This window comes from Oculina patagonica, chromosome 9 (assembly GCF_052425735.1).
Source record: "Oculina patagonica isolate OP01 chromosome 9, crgOcupat, whole genome shotgun sequence".
Classification (NCBI taxonomy): domain Eukaryota; kingdom Metazoa; phylum Cnidaria; class Anthozoa; order Scleractinia; family Oculinidae; genus Oculina; species Oculina patagonica.
This window is the reverse complement of record NC_135766.1, coordinates 27,323,470-27,338,870: the sequence shown is the minus strand read 5'-3', so window position 1 is coordinate 27,338,870 and position 15,401 is coordinate 27,323,470. Positions and strand designations below refer to the sequence as shown.

At 37.5% G+C, this 15,401-nt stretch overlaps 1 protein-coding gene across 2 annotated transcripts; it reads right to left on the bottom strand.

Annotated features, from left to right (window-relative positions):
• Nucleotides 1-499: 499 nt before the first annotated feature.
• On the bottom strand, nt 500-15,056 carry LOC144666944 (dynactin subunit 4-like). 2 transcript variants are annotated; one of them, XM_078528382.1, is made up of 17 exons: nt 14,911-15,056; nt 14,749-14,819; nt 13,418-13,605; nt 11,828-11,871; nt 11,113-11,214; nt 7,513-7,527; nt 6,626-6,702; nt 4,968-5,077; nt 4,225-4,279; nt 4,083-4,137; nt 3,898-3,971; nt 3,596-3,650; nt 3,116-3,499; nt 2,755-2,861; nt 2,106-2,184; nt 1,103-1,358; nt 500-1,065 (listed from the first exon to the last, which is right to left on the bottom strand). In XM_078528382.1, exons 1-16 carry the CDS (start codon nt 15,043-15,045, stop codon nt 1,221-1,223), a joined length of 1,689 nt encoding a protein of 562 aa, XP_078384508.1. In that variant the 5' UTR covers nt 15,046-15,056; the 3' UTR covers nt 500-1,065; nt 1,103-1,220. The 2 variants fall into 2 exon arrangements, with proteins under 2 accessions (XP_078384508.1, XP_078384509.1); XM_078528383.1 differs by lacking the exon at nt 7,513-7,527.
• Between the last annotated feature and the right edge of the window lie 345 nt (nt 15,057-15,401).

The following is a 15,401-nucleotide window of genomic DNA, read 5'->3' as shown; positions in this document are numbered from 1 at the left end:
GCGCTTCGCGGAGGAAGTGGGCGTAAAAAAATGCCCGTGGAGGGCGCCCGTTCATCATGCTAGGGAGTATGGGATCGGGGAAAGTCGAGTCAAAGCAGTAAGTTCTTTTAGTAAAAGTAGTGGTTTAAAGGAAAAACCCGAAATATTTAATGAATTTTACAATACTATTATATTGCTCCGCAGCTAAGTCACCTCCCCTTCTACACTTCAGTCCGCCGCTATTTGGGTCGCCACGCCACACCGCTTTCCACATGCAAAGATATGAGCGTTGCATGACGCCTCAACTCAATGACGAGGTCTTGCCACAAAAGCAGTACAGGAGCATTTGGAACTGAAAGAGGCTCGCAGCTCAATAATGACCATTTATATGTCGAAAATAAAACAGGGACTCTTTTTATTGAATCAGCAAGGAGCGGGAATTGGAAAGAGGTGTTGGAGGTGAAGTGATCAGTGATGTAATGAGTTGGATAGATCTAAACATACACCACTTTCAGACAAATCATGACCCAAGCCCATTTTATTTTCGTTTCCGACTCATTTTTGGCTTTATCAGTTTTACAATGATGCACGAGTTTATCCACTTTCCTTGAAGGAAGTAGCCAAGTCAATAGACATCTGTGCTCACTGATTCACTGCCCGCTCCAAAGACGCCTGAAACGAAAAATTGCCTACTGATGACGTAGATTTACAGAGATCCGTGCAGCGTCTCTGATTGGTTGTTGCTTGGTTTTGAATTTTCGCGCGCATGTAGCAACCAATCAGAGACGCTACACGGATCTCTGTAGACCTACGTCATCAGTTTGCACTTCTTCGGCTCGAATCGTGGGCGTCCAAATCCGCTGTGATACACCGGTACCGGCTATTTATGCGTGTAAAAAAGAGAAGTTTGCTATCTCAAGCTCAGAAAAAAGCTACTCTCCAGCAACTATTTGCTGCCTGTTGTACTTTCACATAGTATAGTACTGCTTTTGTTCCTTTGTTAAAACTTATTACTTCTAGATATTCATTAAATATTCCAAGACTATTTTACAACAGATATATCGTTCCGTTTGCTTCCAAACATGACTACCACCCACAAACCACAAATAAATGATCGAAACACCACAGCCTTCTGATAAAAAAATTCTTCCTGACAGAATATTTGCTAGCTACACGACCTATCCCTATTCATGACTTTTACTATCTAATTCCCTCTGTATGTTTCTTTCAATAAATAATAATTAAGACTCTGAGTCCACAGGTCCAAGGTTTATATGCAGTTTGTGTTTCAGAGTAACAATTTGTTCTTCTGACTCCTGGCCGCCTCGCACTAAGGCTGTTGCTATGTGCTTGTAATCATACTGCATAATCATTGAGAACTGAAAAGAAAACATGAGAAACAAGTGTTCAGTGTGCTATTAAAGAGCAGCTATTAAAGTACAGCCGCGTTATAGACTCCGTTCAGCTAATGGTCTTAAAGTATCCCAGTTAAAAACACAAAATACTTTAGGGGATCGCGCCTTTTCATCTGCGGCTCCTAACTTATGGAACGATCTGCCCCTTCACATCCATCGTGCCGTGAGGACAATTTCGAACGTTTTAAATCTTTACTGAAAACGTATTGTGTAATTATCCAGTGTTCTATTTACATTTTTAGCGTTATTTATTTTTACCTTAAATTTCTATGTTCATATGATTTTTTATTTGCCTTTTAATATTTTTAGCATTGTAACGCGATTTTGGGCAAATTTCAATAGATAAGGCGCATTACAAAATTTTAACTTCTCTGTAAATCTATTTCCTCGTTGTTGGCTCAAATATCGAGTACTGCAGGATGTTCTTCGGAGTTTTTTATACTTTAGTGCTACACTGTGTCCTGACACAAGCGGAATTTGGGCAACTGTTGGTCGACAAACGGGCATCATGTATACGTTTATACGTGAAATAAAAACTGTCGGCCAACAGTCGATCAACTAAGCAATGAAATGAACCTCGCCAAAGTAACAGGATGGATAAATGCAAGTAGGACGGTGAGACAGTAATGTTTTAGTAGGAACTCTTAAAATAATTACAGTAATTTCAAGGCACTCTCAAAGCATAAACTGTAACACAAAAATTCCACACACCTTGACGTCACCTAATGTTTTTTGTGGTACTACCTTCACAAGAAACCACAACTTGTTAGCTTGTCGATTGACAACAACTCTGTTGAGAAAACAAAAACAGCCTTACAGTCAAACCACATACCTTGCTGAGTAACAAGGAGTCCAGATTTAGAATCGGATAAAGCGTTTGATTCTGTGATACTTATTTCAAGAGGACTCTATTCAGAGTTGCCAAATCCACTTTTTCAATTGCTTCAGCTTCTTCTACAGACCATCAATATTCTTCTCTTCATGTTTATTCTCTTTACGTTTTTCACGGGATTTTGAACGCATGAAAACAAGATTCCCTGAATTTTCACTGACTTTGACAAGAACTAAGATTTTCACTGACTTTGACAAGAACTAAGATTTTCCCTGATTTTTTACAAAATTCCCTGACCTTGAAAAATTTTTTGTTTTCCCTGACTTTTCCCTGACCATGGCAACCCTGCGAATATCCTACGCTACTGAGTTGTATTAAATGTGTGAGAGAAAAACTTCACAAAAAGAACGGATTAAAACAAAACCAACAACTTAACAAATGCAACCAAAATAGAACATGCAAAAAGTTCAAATTAGAAATAATCCAGTTAGCTTTAATATAAATTTGTATCATCCTTTTACAACTAACCTTGGATCATCATTAAACATCTCGGCAGGAGTTCCAGAGTCCATTTCATCAAATTCAGCAGCCTCGTCACGCGCTCCTAACATGAGAGGGAAAGTGGGGAGGATAACCTGCAAAATAACAAACAAATGAGATTAATCAGAAGATATCACAAAATAATCCAGACTGTAGACAACTGCCGGAACAATATGTCATGTGAGCCCCCCCCCCTGCTTGCCTAACGTAATTGCATAGTCAGGGATGTAGCTAAGAAAACTTTAAGCTGGCTCATTAACACAGGTTCGGCCAGAGGGGTTAATTGGTATACCAGTTTACTTGAGAGTTGACTGTACATATATCTGTATAGTTTGTTCAGTAGATTTACCTCAGCTGTTGATACAAAGGATCTGCTCTCACAGCTGTTATCCATGCTGCGATCAGGCTTCTTGCTCACAGGCACCCCAACATGGCTGCCGTCCTTCTTGTTGTCTTTCTCAGCAGCTTTCTCTTGTTCTGCTTCACTCTTCTCTTTTTGTTCCTGTTCCTCTTTCTTCTCGTCCTTGTCTTTATCTTTTTCCTCTTCATTTTCTTTTTTGCTTTCCTTCTCTTTTTCTTCATCTTTCTTATCAGCATTTTGATCTTTCTTGTTTTCCTTGTCCTGTGCATCATTTTCTTTGGCAGTGTCTTTCTCATCTTGATCAATTTTCAACAAAGTGACCTTTAACAAATTTTCTACAGGATTTGTGAGAGAAAGGGTCACCTGTGCTTCCTGCAACAACAAAAGTTAAAAGCAATGAAGAATAAACAAAGGGACTGCTTGTAATCTAAAACTAATTAATAAATTCTGCTTAAGATTATCACACACCTTGCCAAACTTCAGCACAGAAACATTTGAAATTCTCAACATGGGCACATAATGCCTGAAACAAGAAATATAGAAAGTTATTCTTAAAATCTTGGCATTAATTTCATGAGGTACAATGCAACACCGGGGACAAGATTATTCCCTGGTATGATAGGTCTGCAATATGTGCAAAGTGCTGTAGCTACATAGCATTCTGTACATTTGTGCCTACTGCAGGTGTATAATGCTAGGTGATAGGTAAACATAGCCAGAAGAAATTATTTCAGGGACAAGTTAGAAGGATACAAAAGCCATACACTTACACTGCTCCTAGCTGAATCTTGAACTTAATCGAGGATGGGTTGAATTCTGGTTTACTAAGATTGTGCTCACATTGCTGTTTAGAGAGGAATAAATAGTCTTCATTCAGCAATCATAATTTGGTTCAGTTGACAAACACTGTCTTTGAAAAATTCCTTTTTTTCATTTCTTAATGAATCCTTCTTACCCTGCAGCGTTGTGACCTCTTTGCCAGGAGATGCTTGTGTCTTGGGTGAAGATCACTGCGTTGTTCGAAAAAAAGATAGATTATGGCACTGTTAGGTTGGCATTATATAATAGCTATGGATAACGACAACACCTTTACTTACCCTATTGCTCCTGGTTGGAAGTCAGGCTGACATAATCTTTGAGTTAGATGTGGAACTAAGAAAAAAAACAGTATCATATGTAACATGATTGCTGACTCTATTATTGATACATTCATATCTTTGACAGTTTGTTTAAAAGTGTGTTTAGTAGAATGCATGCCTTTAGTATAGTACATTTATGAGCAGCCACACTTTTGTGGAAAACAAATTTATTTGTACCACAAAAACAACAGTCCTGCCTAGGAATAAATCAGCAGATTTGTGAATCCCACAACCTCCTCAATAACACATTCAATTAACTTAAGGAAGAAAAGAGAGATTGGACCAGACCAATTTCAATTTAGATGTAAGGTGTGTAGGTATAACTTAATGATTTTCAAAACTCTCAAAGGTCAAGCTGTAAAAGGTGGGTAAAGTCTGCATACGAGCCTAGTAAGCTCATCCCAGTTCCGTAGCAAGAAGCAACTAGGAGTATTTCTATTCCCCCTGGATGGGATGCTAGTCCATCACAGGGTTACCCCCCAGCAGTAAATTCACCGGTGCCCATTTATACACCTGGGTGGAGAGAGGCATGCAAGAGTAAAGTGTTTTGCCCAAGAACACAACACAGTGACCCCGGCCAGGGCTCAAACCTGGACCGCTCAATCCGGAATCCAGCGCGCTAACCGTTAGGCCACCGTGCCTTCCAAGGTCAAGCTGTAGGTGCCAAGAAAATATTTTAATTTATCACTACTGGTAACTACCTTTTTCAAGGATCAAAGGTTTGTTGTAAAATTCTTCAGGTAATGTTTCCACCTCTTCAACTGCCTCACTGGGATTCTTCAAACTAAACACATCATCAGCTATCTCTTTTCTACAAGCAAGATAACACAACTTTGTAAGTTTCTTTCAAACATTGTACCCAGAATATGAACCTAGCTCACTGGTCAAGAATCTCTCCTAACTAAGTGGTCAGAGCACCCAACACGGTATAACAATAACAATAACAATACAATGTTTAATGTGGTCATTACACTTAGCTATGGTTTCGATGCGTCCCGCAGATATGGTTAGCAAAATCTGCGGGAACGCACCAGCTAGTTTACAGGTAAGCCACAATGAAAATAAAAAATAAAAAAATAAAAAATAAATAAAAATAAAATAAAATAAAATAAAGTGAATAAAATTCTTCAAAGCTTTAAAGCTTTAAGTATGTGCGACGCATTTCCTGATAAAAAATGAGCTAAAAGTTATAGAATATATACAATTATTTAATTAAAAATTACAAATGACGACTAATATCTACAGCATAGCTTGGGACGTCATAGCTTGGATTCCTGTTGGATTTTTTCTTTGTACCATGGTTGTGACAAATGAACTTTTCTTATTATCATTGTACCCAGAAGCCAGACAGTTTATAAGATCATTCCTTATGTTTGTACAAAATACCAGTCTGAGAGTTAGGACTCTCGCATACTTATTAGTTGAGAGCTATGGCTAATATAAGTAAAGACCGGCGCCCATGAAAATTACATAACCTTGAAATGCAAAGCATAACTTTCGGGAAATATTTTTTCCATTAGGAAAAATTACCATGATTAATTAACACTGAGGAGGTTCCAAAATTAATCGTATCTATAACAAAATTCTCGAGTTTGATTGGTTCTGCGCGCGCCTATTTGTCGCGTAATCGGCGCGCGATCACGTGGGTGTCTAATTACAGGTATCCAATTTGAAGTTGCTCAAATTGGATACCTGTAATTGGACATCTACGCCACCCGCGCGTCGATCACGCGCATTTCAATGTTTTTTTTTTCTTGCTGTTTTCTAACTTTGTGTGCAACCAATTGAATTTACCTTTGACTTTTTCTTACAGAAAAGGTTCCTAAAGACTTCCTTACCACGAATTTTGTTATTGACACGATTAATTAGTAATTGGACCACGTGTCGTACAATTCAGAAAGTAATCGTGCTCGTAATTTCAAATCGGTCTCGCGCTGCGCGCTCGGCCGATTTTGAAATTACTCACCCGATTACTCCCTGAATTGTACTCCACTCAGTCCAATTACTATTACTAATTTAACATTTGATAAAATTTCAACAAAGAGCAAGCAAAAAGAAGGAAACAAAAAGTGCATCACATGAATTTTTCCTTGAAATTCACTGGCAAATTTCCAATATCATGGCAAAAAAATACTGCCGCATTTTGTGGACCATAAAAGTGGTGTCATGTCCCAGATTTGTTCAAAAGATTTTAACCTAAATTTTGAACATTTAATGATGTTACTTCTTGGGTAGGTCTATAAGAATGTAGACCATGGAAAATGAAGTCAATAAAAAGTACTGATTTTTACTACAGTTACGACGATAATGTCATAGTACAGCACAATTCCAATATTTGAGACCAAGACAAGATGCATACCCTTTTGTATTGTAATTAGCTGTTAGATAGGAAAGACTGCTCTTGCGTCTTGTTAGTGATGACAAACCAAACTTATCCTGAAAAAAACAATTTTATATTATTATTTATGAGGTATTCACACTGAAACTACAGTGGGACCCCATAATATGGACACCAAAGGGACACTTAAACTACTTGATAACATCAACACCTGAGTTGTGAAGTCTAAACAAGATGAGTGCACCTGAAGGGAGAAACATTGCAAAAAAGGAACAATAAACACCATTTTAATAAGTCAAGACACCATTTTGAATATTTAACTTTCCGCGAATGATGTTGTTAATGAAATATTCATCTGCGCCTCGACGTATTAAAATGAAGTACCTACCATTGTAATAAGCCAAGGTGTCGTTTTGAATATTTTATTAATGACGTCATTCGCGGAAAAATAAAAATTCAAAATGGCCCCTCAACTTATTAAAAGGGTGTATAGAAAGTTATATATGTTGTAGGATAAATTCATTTTCAACCTAGCTTATCTTATTTCAACCTGTAGATGACACTCATTTAATCATTTAAAACATTTTGAATTCGTAAAAAGTTATCCTTATGAATAAATACGAATTGTTTAAGAGTGTTATTTTCAATTTGAAACAGATTAACCTATGTTGATAACAGATTTAACCTCAAAACCATTTTAACTTACAACATATACAGTAAAGCAAAATGTGGTTATTGAAAAAAGCATATTAAATCTCTATTTACCAAAAGAAGTTTATTGTTTTATAACAAATCATAGTCATTGTTAAAATACAACCATTAGTTGGTTAGGAAAACATGCCACTAACAACAGTTAGAACTAAGTATTTTTAAAAGTGAAATGTGTTCAAAACGCCATTGTATCTTACCTTTCTTGGAGTGAACTGTGTCCAGTTTGATGTAAATTTACAGCATTCAGAATTAGATATGAAAAATGTTAATCAACTTTACAATGTTTATTTTTTATAAATTATTAAATAAAACGTAAACACAACTCCTTTGTTGATAATAGGTTAACCCTTTAACCGGCAATCGTACATATGTGTACGAAAATCACCAGCAGTGATTGAAAAAACTCTAGCTTTTACATATCTGGGCACATGATAGTAATGACTGCTTTTTATGGCAAAGTGATAATTTTCATAGCTTTAAAAGCCAGCTAACTGACAACAACTCTTGATTTATGTTGCATATGGTTGTTTGTTCAGCAGCAAATCTGAAAATGCCCGTTTTCTACGTAACAGGACAACAACAAAAAACACACATCTTTGCCTCCATTTTTTTAATGAAAAAATAATTCTGACTTCAAAAATATACATTTGCAGCAAACTTCAACCCTATTCCCTTCCGTTCACCAAGGAAAATTCCCATCAAACATTCAGCAGACTCAGCAATTACTATTCGATTAGAGCTATGCTTGCAAACCTGTAATTTCCTCGTTGGTGACCGAAAGGGATGCTTGGGAAAACAGTCATGGCGGCGGCATGAAAGGCTTCCTACCTTTATTCCATATATTTTTTATAAGTGTCGAGCCACCCAATCCTGCCGGCAAAATGTTGCACCGATTGCATTCTTTGGAAGTCAGAACTCGTCCAAAATGCCTTGGCAGGTCTTGGAATCCACCCACAGAACGGCCAGAGAGACAACTTTACCCATGAACCGCCATCTTTCGATTCGAATATTTCTGGCGTTCCAATCAAGACAAAATCATCTCTCACCTCTGGTTTCTTTCAGATGCTGGCCTCTACCCACCATTCTAGCTTAATGATGCCAGCCTGGGGGCTTCTGCAGTGAAAAATGACTCGAAAAATCACTTATAAACACAAAACGAGCCAAATCCAAGCCCAACAGCTCGCCTACGAAAGAAGCAACTGCCGACTACTGACGTCACAATAAAAATTTGAGCCCTCGGTGTTTTGAAACAGCACACATTTTTACTTGAACTTCTTATATGCAATCACGAAGTTCTACAGAATGTCTAAGCCCAGAAAAAACCTTTAGAAAGTCACAGAAATCTGCCGGTTAAAGGGTTAATCAACTATTAATATTATGATTTGAGTTTTTTTAAGTACTTGCAAGAGTATTGCAATTTAGACAGTTGCATTCAATTTAAATTTAAAATTTTCAACAAAATACCATTTTTTTTCCATTTTCCAGGTATATGTTAAGCTTTGAGCAGGACATTGAGTTACAAGATCACAACAGCCATTTTATTATTAACTTGCCTAGGCTACTATTGAATATTTCCAGCGTTACAGTGGTTAAATATTTTAAATATTTTCGAAATTTTTATTTGCAAGTTCAATAATTCCATTTTCAAGTTCGATATAAAGTCATTGACTGACAAACAAATAATGCACACAGTTTTAACAAAATCAACATATTTTAGGCATTTGTTACAAGGCTGCTGCCTAAGGAAATTTTTAAGGAGCCCTTCGGGCTCCTAACATCAATATTTAGGAGCCCGAGCCATTATGTTAGGAGCCCAGCTTAAAAGTTACCGAAGACAAATCTGGGGTGGGGGGGGGGGGATTACTCAGGCAAATATGTGGTCAACAATGTGGTCTTGGAGAGGGGCCCAGGGAGTGAACTTTCCGCCAACATTATTGCTATAATATACATGTACCCGAATGTCCCCTAGGGGGTACTCCCTATAGTGGACAATGTGGGGAGGCTTCACCCAACGGGGATACCTTTCTCAGGCTGTAGGTATATAAAAGGATAGGGATTTTACGAGTTGGAATATACAAAAAGGGGGGGGGGTTACTCTGCAGCAACCTCAGAGACCCAGAGGTAAGAAGTTGGATAAGTCATCAATATCAGCAATATATACATGTATCTCTCCCCTCTGTGGGTTAAATCACTAGCTGGGCTGGGAGAAATAAACCAACAATAAAAACTAACATGCATTTAGTTGAGAGCGTGAAGGGTTAATTCATTTGTTAAGCCAGTGCCAGAATGAATGCATTTCATGTACTTTCATATGTTTTGCACTTAGAAAATCAATGTACATGAAACAGAAAAATCCAGTTCAATTAATATTTTAGTAATCAAGGTTAAAAAAGAAGCAATAATTAAGCAGGTCTATTTTAGTTGAGAGCGTGAAGGGTTAATTCATTTGTTAAGCCAGTGCCAGAATGAATGCATTTTATGTACTTTCATATGTTTTGCACTTAGAAAATCAATGTACATGAAACAGAAAAATCCAGTTTAATTAATATTTTAGTAATCAAGGTTAAAAAAGAAGCAATAATTAAGCAGGTCTATTTTTCCTAGGTTTAGAAAAAGGTAATGAGAAGTCAAAAACACCTGTGTAAACACTTTAATTAAGTTATGATCTTATCTTTGTTACATGATAACCAGTTGACAAAAATAGAACAGGAAAATTAAGTTGTGAAAACACTTCAAATTACTAATCTTATCAAATAAGTTGTTTATAAAATAAATGTAGTAACAAAAGCAATATATTTTAATCAAACTGAATATCTGAGCAGGCAAAAGGACTGAGGTTTCTAGCACAAAAATTTGCTAGTCACGGATCAATGCCCGAGAATGCTCAGGACTGCTTATAAACGTGAAAACATGAAACAGTTCGTTGAAATTAACAACCTAAGTCCACAAAAAATCGGCAGCAGATATGAAATGTCACATGAAAAGAAAGAGGCATACATTTTACGTCCTACAAAAGTTAAGCGTTCAATGCTTTATAGATTAAGCTGAATTACATGTTACTGTAAACTCGCCACGTAAGTTTGTGTACACATCACGAGGTATTTGGCACGTTGTTTTACGTAAGTTTAAGCCTGTCGGAAAGGTTTTTGTATCAAGCTTCTGCAGATTAAAATTATTTCAGACCTGATCCATGACTGCAGTAGCAAACAGATTGATTTCACTTTTGTATCCGTAAATATTTCTTCAGATTCACTTCGAAAATTCTCCGAAACGTCAACGAAGCAAATGAAACGTAATCCAGAACATAACACATTCCATATTTGGAAGTTAGGCCCAGTCCTAAACACTTGAAAACGAATGGTTTTTCAAAGTTGCTGAATTTTGCAAAGACACGTAACATACTTTTACGTACAAACAATTTCAGCGTTTCCGTTTTAAAATGAAGCAGTTGTTGTTTTAAATGGGATTTTTTATGCCAATGAAACAAGGTTACAAGGAAGTTGAAGTCAAAAGATGGGAGTGAAAGATCAATGTTTAGGCGCCCATGCGGGCTCCTTGAACAAAAATTTAGTCGCCCACGCTCGTAACTTAGGCGCCTCTGGCGACCGGGCGCCCGTTAGGCAGCAGCCTTGTGTTAGATTTATATTAATGCTGTCTGCTATTGATACGATTCAAGAATAATACCTCTGAAGTTAAACTCTGAAGTTATACATTTTGTATTGTTTAAAGTTTATATACAGTATGTATATTTTCTGGTTTCAATATAATTTCTCAATCTGTGAAAGTAAGATACTCACCGATAAATGCATATAGTTGCGTCGTTTTGTCAGTTTCTTTTTCTCCCTTTCTACTTTCTCCTTTTGTGCAAGTTGTCTGTAGTATTCCACAAGAGTGTTAACCTGCGGATCAAGGGAAACAACAGTCAGACAAACTGAGAGAGATCTAGCAGTGCATTAACCTGTCTCCAAGCAGAATATGTACTCCTTTGTTTTGTAAAACGTTTGTGATGAGCCTAGTGGCCCAAATAGGCCAGAGCTCATCCTGGTTTCTGTAGCATGAAGCGACTAGGAGTACTCCCTACCAAATGGGATGCTAGTCCATCAAAGGGTTACCCCCAGCATAGGTTTGCCAGTACCCATTTATACACCTGGGTGGAGAGGAGAGACACTATGAGTGTAAAGTCTCTTGCCCAAAAACACAACACACCAGCCAGGGCTTGAACTCAGACCACTCGATCCGGAGTCTAGCATGCTAACCATTAGGCCACTGCGTCTCCCATTCATTTTGTAAAACACAATAAATGTGACTTAGGTCACATGTCATTTAACAGAGACCTTTCACAGGTCAGCACCTCCCTGTAAACAACTCCCATAGGGACACTCCCATAAGTCAGCAGCCACATAAACAAACCCTTTGTCCTGGTGCCAGCCACAAACAAATACTACTTGAGCAAATTCCTCTAGTCATAGTGTAAAATTTAAAAAACGTGACAGTTTTATCAATATTCAGTACCCTTTTTGCAGCTGGACTCTCTTGTTCTTGCCAAGCACCACTTGCTATTTAAAAAGGAAACAAAAATATTTAAGTGAGAATCATAGGAAAGAACATTTGCAATTTTTATTTCCTATGGGGCAATGGCAGATACTTGTAACAACTATAAGGGCAACTGAAATTGAAATTCATGGGTTGGAGGCTCTTATTTTAATTATGCCACAATTATAAAATTAATTAAAAGCCATTTTAAGTGAGTGTATCGAATTTATGAGTGCGAGTTAGAAATTTCGAGTTCGAGTTATGGGGTAACATTTTCCCAGTAGGTCACGCATAGTGTCACCCTTATCACCAAATGAAAGCTAACCGCAAGCAAATAAAAGTGGAACTAACCGCAAGCAAACCAGAGTGGAGCTAACCGCAAGCAACTCGAACTCGATATTTTAACTCGAACTCTAAATTCTAACTCGAAATCGAATTCAACTCGAAATTCTAACTCGAACTCATGAAATGGACAGACCCATTTTAAGTGATAAAATTATCTGGACTTGTATCTTGAAATTGAAAGATATCTCACAACAACGGCTTTTAGGAACATTGACAATGATTATAAATCATGTCAAAAGTTGAAAAAATATATTTAATTATATGGCAATTTTGTACATTTTAAAAATGTTCAGGGCTCCAGGCTCCGAGGGTTCAGGGCTCCAGGCTCAAAATATCGGGGCTACAGGGCAGCTCTGGACCTCCAAAAACCAGAGCTACAGAATCTGTGGAAAGCATTCTTGGAGCTTCATTTTCTGCAGCAAAGGGCTCCAAGCAAAGATGAAATAGGGCTCCTTGCTCCACAGCAAACGTTTTTTGGCTCCTGGGCTCTGGTCACCTTCCCTTTGAGATACTATTTTGTGTCACACCACCATTAAAACTCAGGGGCAGATATAGAGGAGGGGGACTGAGGGGGCTACCACCCCCCTTTTTCCCCTCATAATTCTTAACTTTTGATCACAAATGCTCCCAGAATTATGTAAGCAACATCTCTACAAACTTGAATATTTCATTTGGGGCACACATGGTGTTGTAACCTTAGTTTGACAATTTGTTGTTTTATTGTGATTCGTTCGTGTTGGGTAGCCTGTGGACCCAATAAGCTTAGCTACCGTGCCCTTTGAGCACGAGGAGAAACAGTCGCCATGTTTGAAGTTTTGTAGTTATGGACTTTTCCAGGAAATCTCCAACATAATGTAAGTTTTCAGAAAATGTTCAGTTTACACAATGTAAGATTTTACAGGCTTACTTATTGTTCGATAATATTTGGTTTTCAGCGAATAATTAAACGAAAGACAACAAGCGTAACTCGTAAGCGATCTCGATGGTTGGAATACATGTAGAATAAAGTAGAGTTGTCATTGTGGATTTTGTGGATTTACGACTACACATGGGGTGGGGAGAGGAAGGGGGGGGGGCTTGCACTCTTGCTATAATGTCTTCACCCCCCTCTTTCTGATTGGGTCTGAAAAACCCTGACTGGGAGACTCAATAAAGTTTAACTTTTTTTTTAATTTTCTTGGTCTGCCCCTGAAAGTGGCTCAGAAGGAAAGAATAAATCCTCACCAACACTTTTATCTTCAATGCCAATATCTCTGGATGACCAGCGACAGAAGCCACAAGCGAGGTAATAAACCTTTTTAGCTTGTGTTGCCTTGCTGTCGTCACCTCCCTTGTCGGACTGAATGGCTACTGCTGTTGCTCGTGTTGAAAGTGTGTTACCACAGCTTGGGCAATCAAAGCAATTGGCACATCTGTCACATACACAAAAAAATATGTTACATTGTTATTGAGGACCTTTAGGTCATACGAGATTGAGTACAAGTATGACTTTTTAAACCTTGGTCTGTCACTTTATATTTTACTGGCTCAGCCTGTGGGTCATTAAATTAACAACAAACAAGGTATATGTGAAATGAATATATGAAATTCATATATTTGTACTGCGGATATACATTTTAAGCAAATGAAAGATCATCGCATTAATGTACTCAACTTAAGCAGTTGAGAAAAGCAAGCCTGAAAAAATTCAGGCTTGAACGGGAATCGAACCAATGACCTCTAAGGTAAGGTAAAGTCTTTATTTAACGAGGGTAGCACTAAAATAGCATAAAAACACTAACAAACCAGTGGCCCTCAATAATTATTTACAATAAAATATAAAAATACTCAGAACAATACGAATATTAAAACTATGGATAAACTAAAACTATAAAATATTACGAATAAAAATACAAGAAATACGAGATAAAATATTAAAAAGGTAAAAAGAGTAAAAGTGTAACTAAATTACAGAATAAAATGATTTAAAAACTGCTGTTCTTTAAAAATTCTCTTCCAAAGAGAGTTCCTAAAAGCTTTAATTGTTGACAATTTTCGCATAGATAGGGGTAGGCTGTTCCATTCTTTACAAGCAGTCACGGTAAAAGTTCTGCCACCTTCAGTTAATCGTTTTATAACCGGATGAACAATATTAAAATTGGCATATCTTGTATTTCGTGAATGAGTCTCGCGATACCTCTGCGATACCAGTGCAGCGCTCTAACCAACTGAGCTATCAAGCCAACTGGGAGCTGGTCACTTGTGAGTGCGTTATATACCCGTGGATATAAGGTAAATGTTGTGGTTCAATTTTACCCTTGGTACAATCTGGTATTTTCTTTTGTTTTATTTCATTGTCATAAAATTACACCAGAACAAAGGAAAACACCAAATTGTACCAAGGATTAAATTGAAAAACAACGTATACATCTTGAAACCTGGCCCATTACTATACAACAGTTTTTACACTTACTAATTAATTATCAATTTACAGTTGACTTTATAGCTAAGCCACTGACAGTGAACAAATTTCTAAAGCTAAATTTTTCAAAATAAACAGGTAAAGTAGGCTTTACCTGTTTTTCTTAACCTTTGCTTCTGCCGAAGGCATATTTTCCAAGCAGTTAGGGCAATAATACGAATCAACCTTAGAGAATAAAATATTCAACGTTAACTTTTATCGTCAAACTAAACATCGAATATATGGTGTACTTTTTTCAATAATTTCAAAGAATTACCTCATGAGATACACACAGAGGACATCTCAATTTAATACAGTGTCGACAGAAGTACAATCGAGCCGCTGGGGACAACGCAGAACAAGAACAAGTCAATAAAACGCGAACACCATCGCCTTCGAACGTGGACGCCATGTTGGATTTCTCGGGCCAACCCACGACACCCATTGAATTATGGGTATTGATATTTTGGTTGCACAGACCGCCCAGGCAGGCCAGGTGCTTCTCGCATGACGTTCTTGTTATAAATTGTCTTGATCCACCACTAGGGTGGGCTACGAGCAGTCCCTATTTTTTCGCAGTCCGTCGAGCATTCGCCGAAAAAATGGGTTTACCTCGGTGTAAGAACCTGTGATATTTTTCTTTGTTTTGGTGCTATTGTTTTCCTTCTCTTTATTGTTTTTGACGCTCTTTGTTACTTTGTTCGTTCTTTGTTTATGTCACCGGTGGGTTTCACAGGTTCTTACACCGAGGATGAGCTTAAAAAATAA

What these genes read in the sequence shown, in the direction of transcription:
- LOC144666944 (XM_078528382.1), bottom strand. Translation starts at nt 15,045, where the DNA reads ATGGCGTCCACGTTCGAAGGCGATGGTGTTCGCGTTTTATTGACTTGT. An exon ending in GCAAAGGTTAAGAAAAACAG is followed by an intron (nt 13,606 to 14,748) that starts GTAAAGCCTACT and finishes TGTATGTGACAG; the next exon opens with ATGTGCCAATTGCTTTGATT. An exon ending in AAGATTCAGCTAGGAGCAGT is followed by an intron (nt 3,651 to 3,897) that starts GTAAGTGTATGG and finishes TTCTTGTTTCAG; the next exon opens with GCATTATGTGCCCATGTTGA.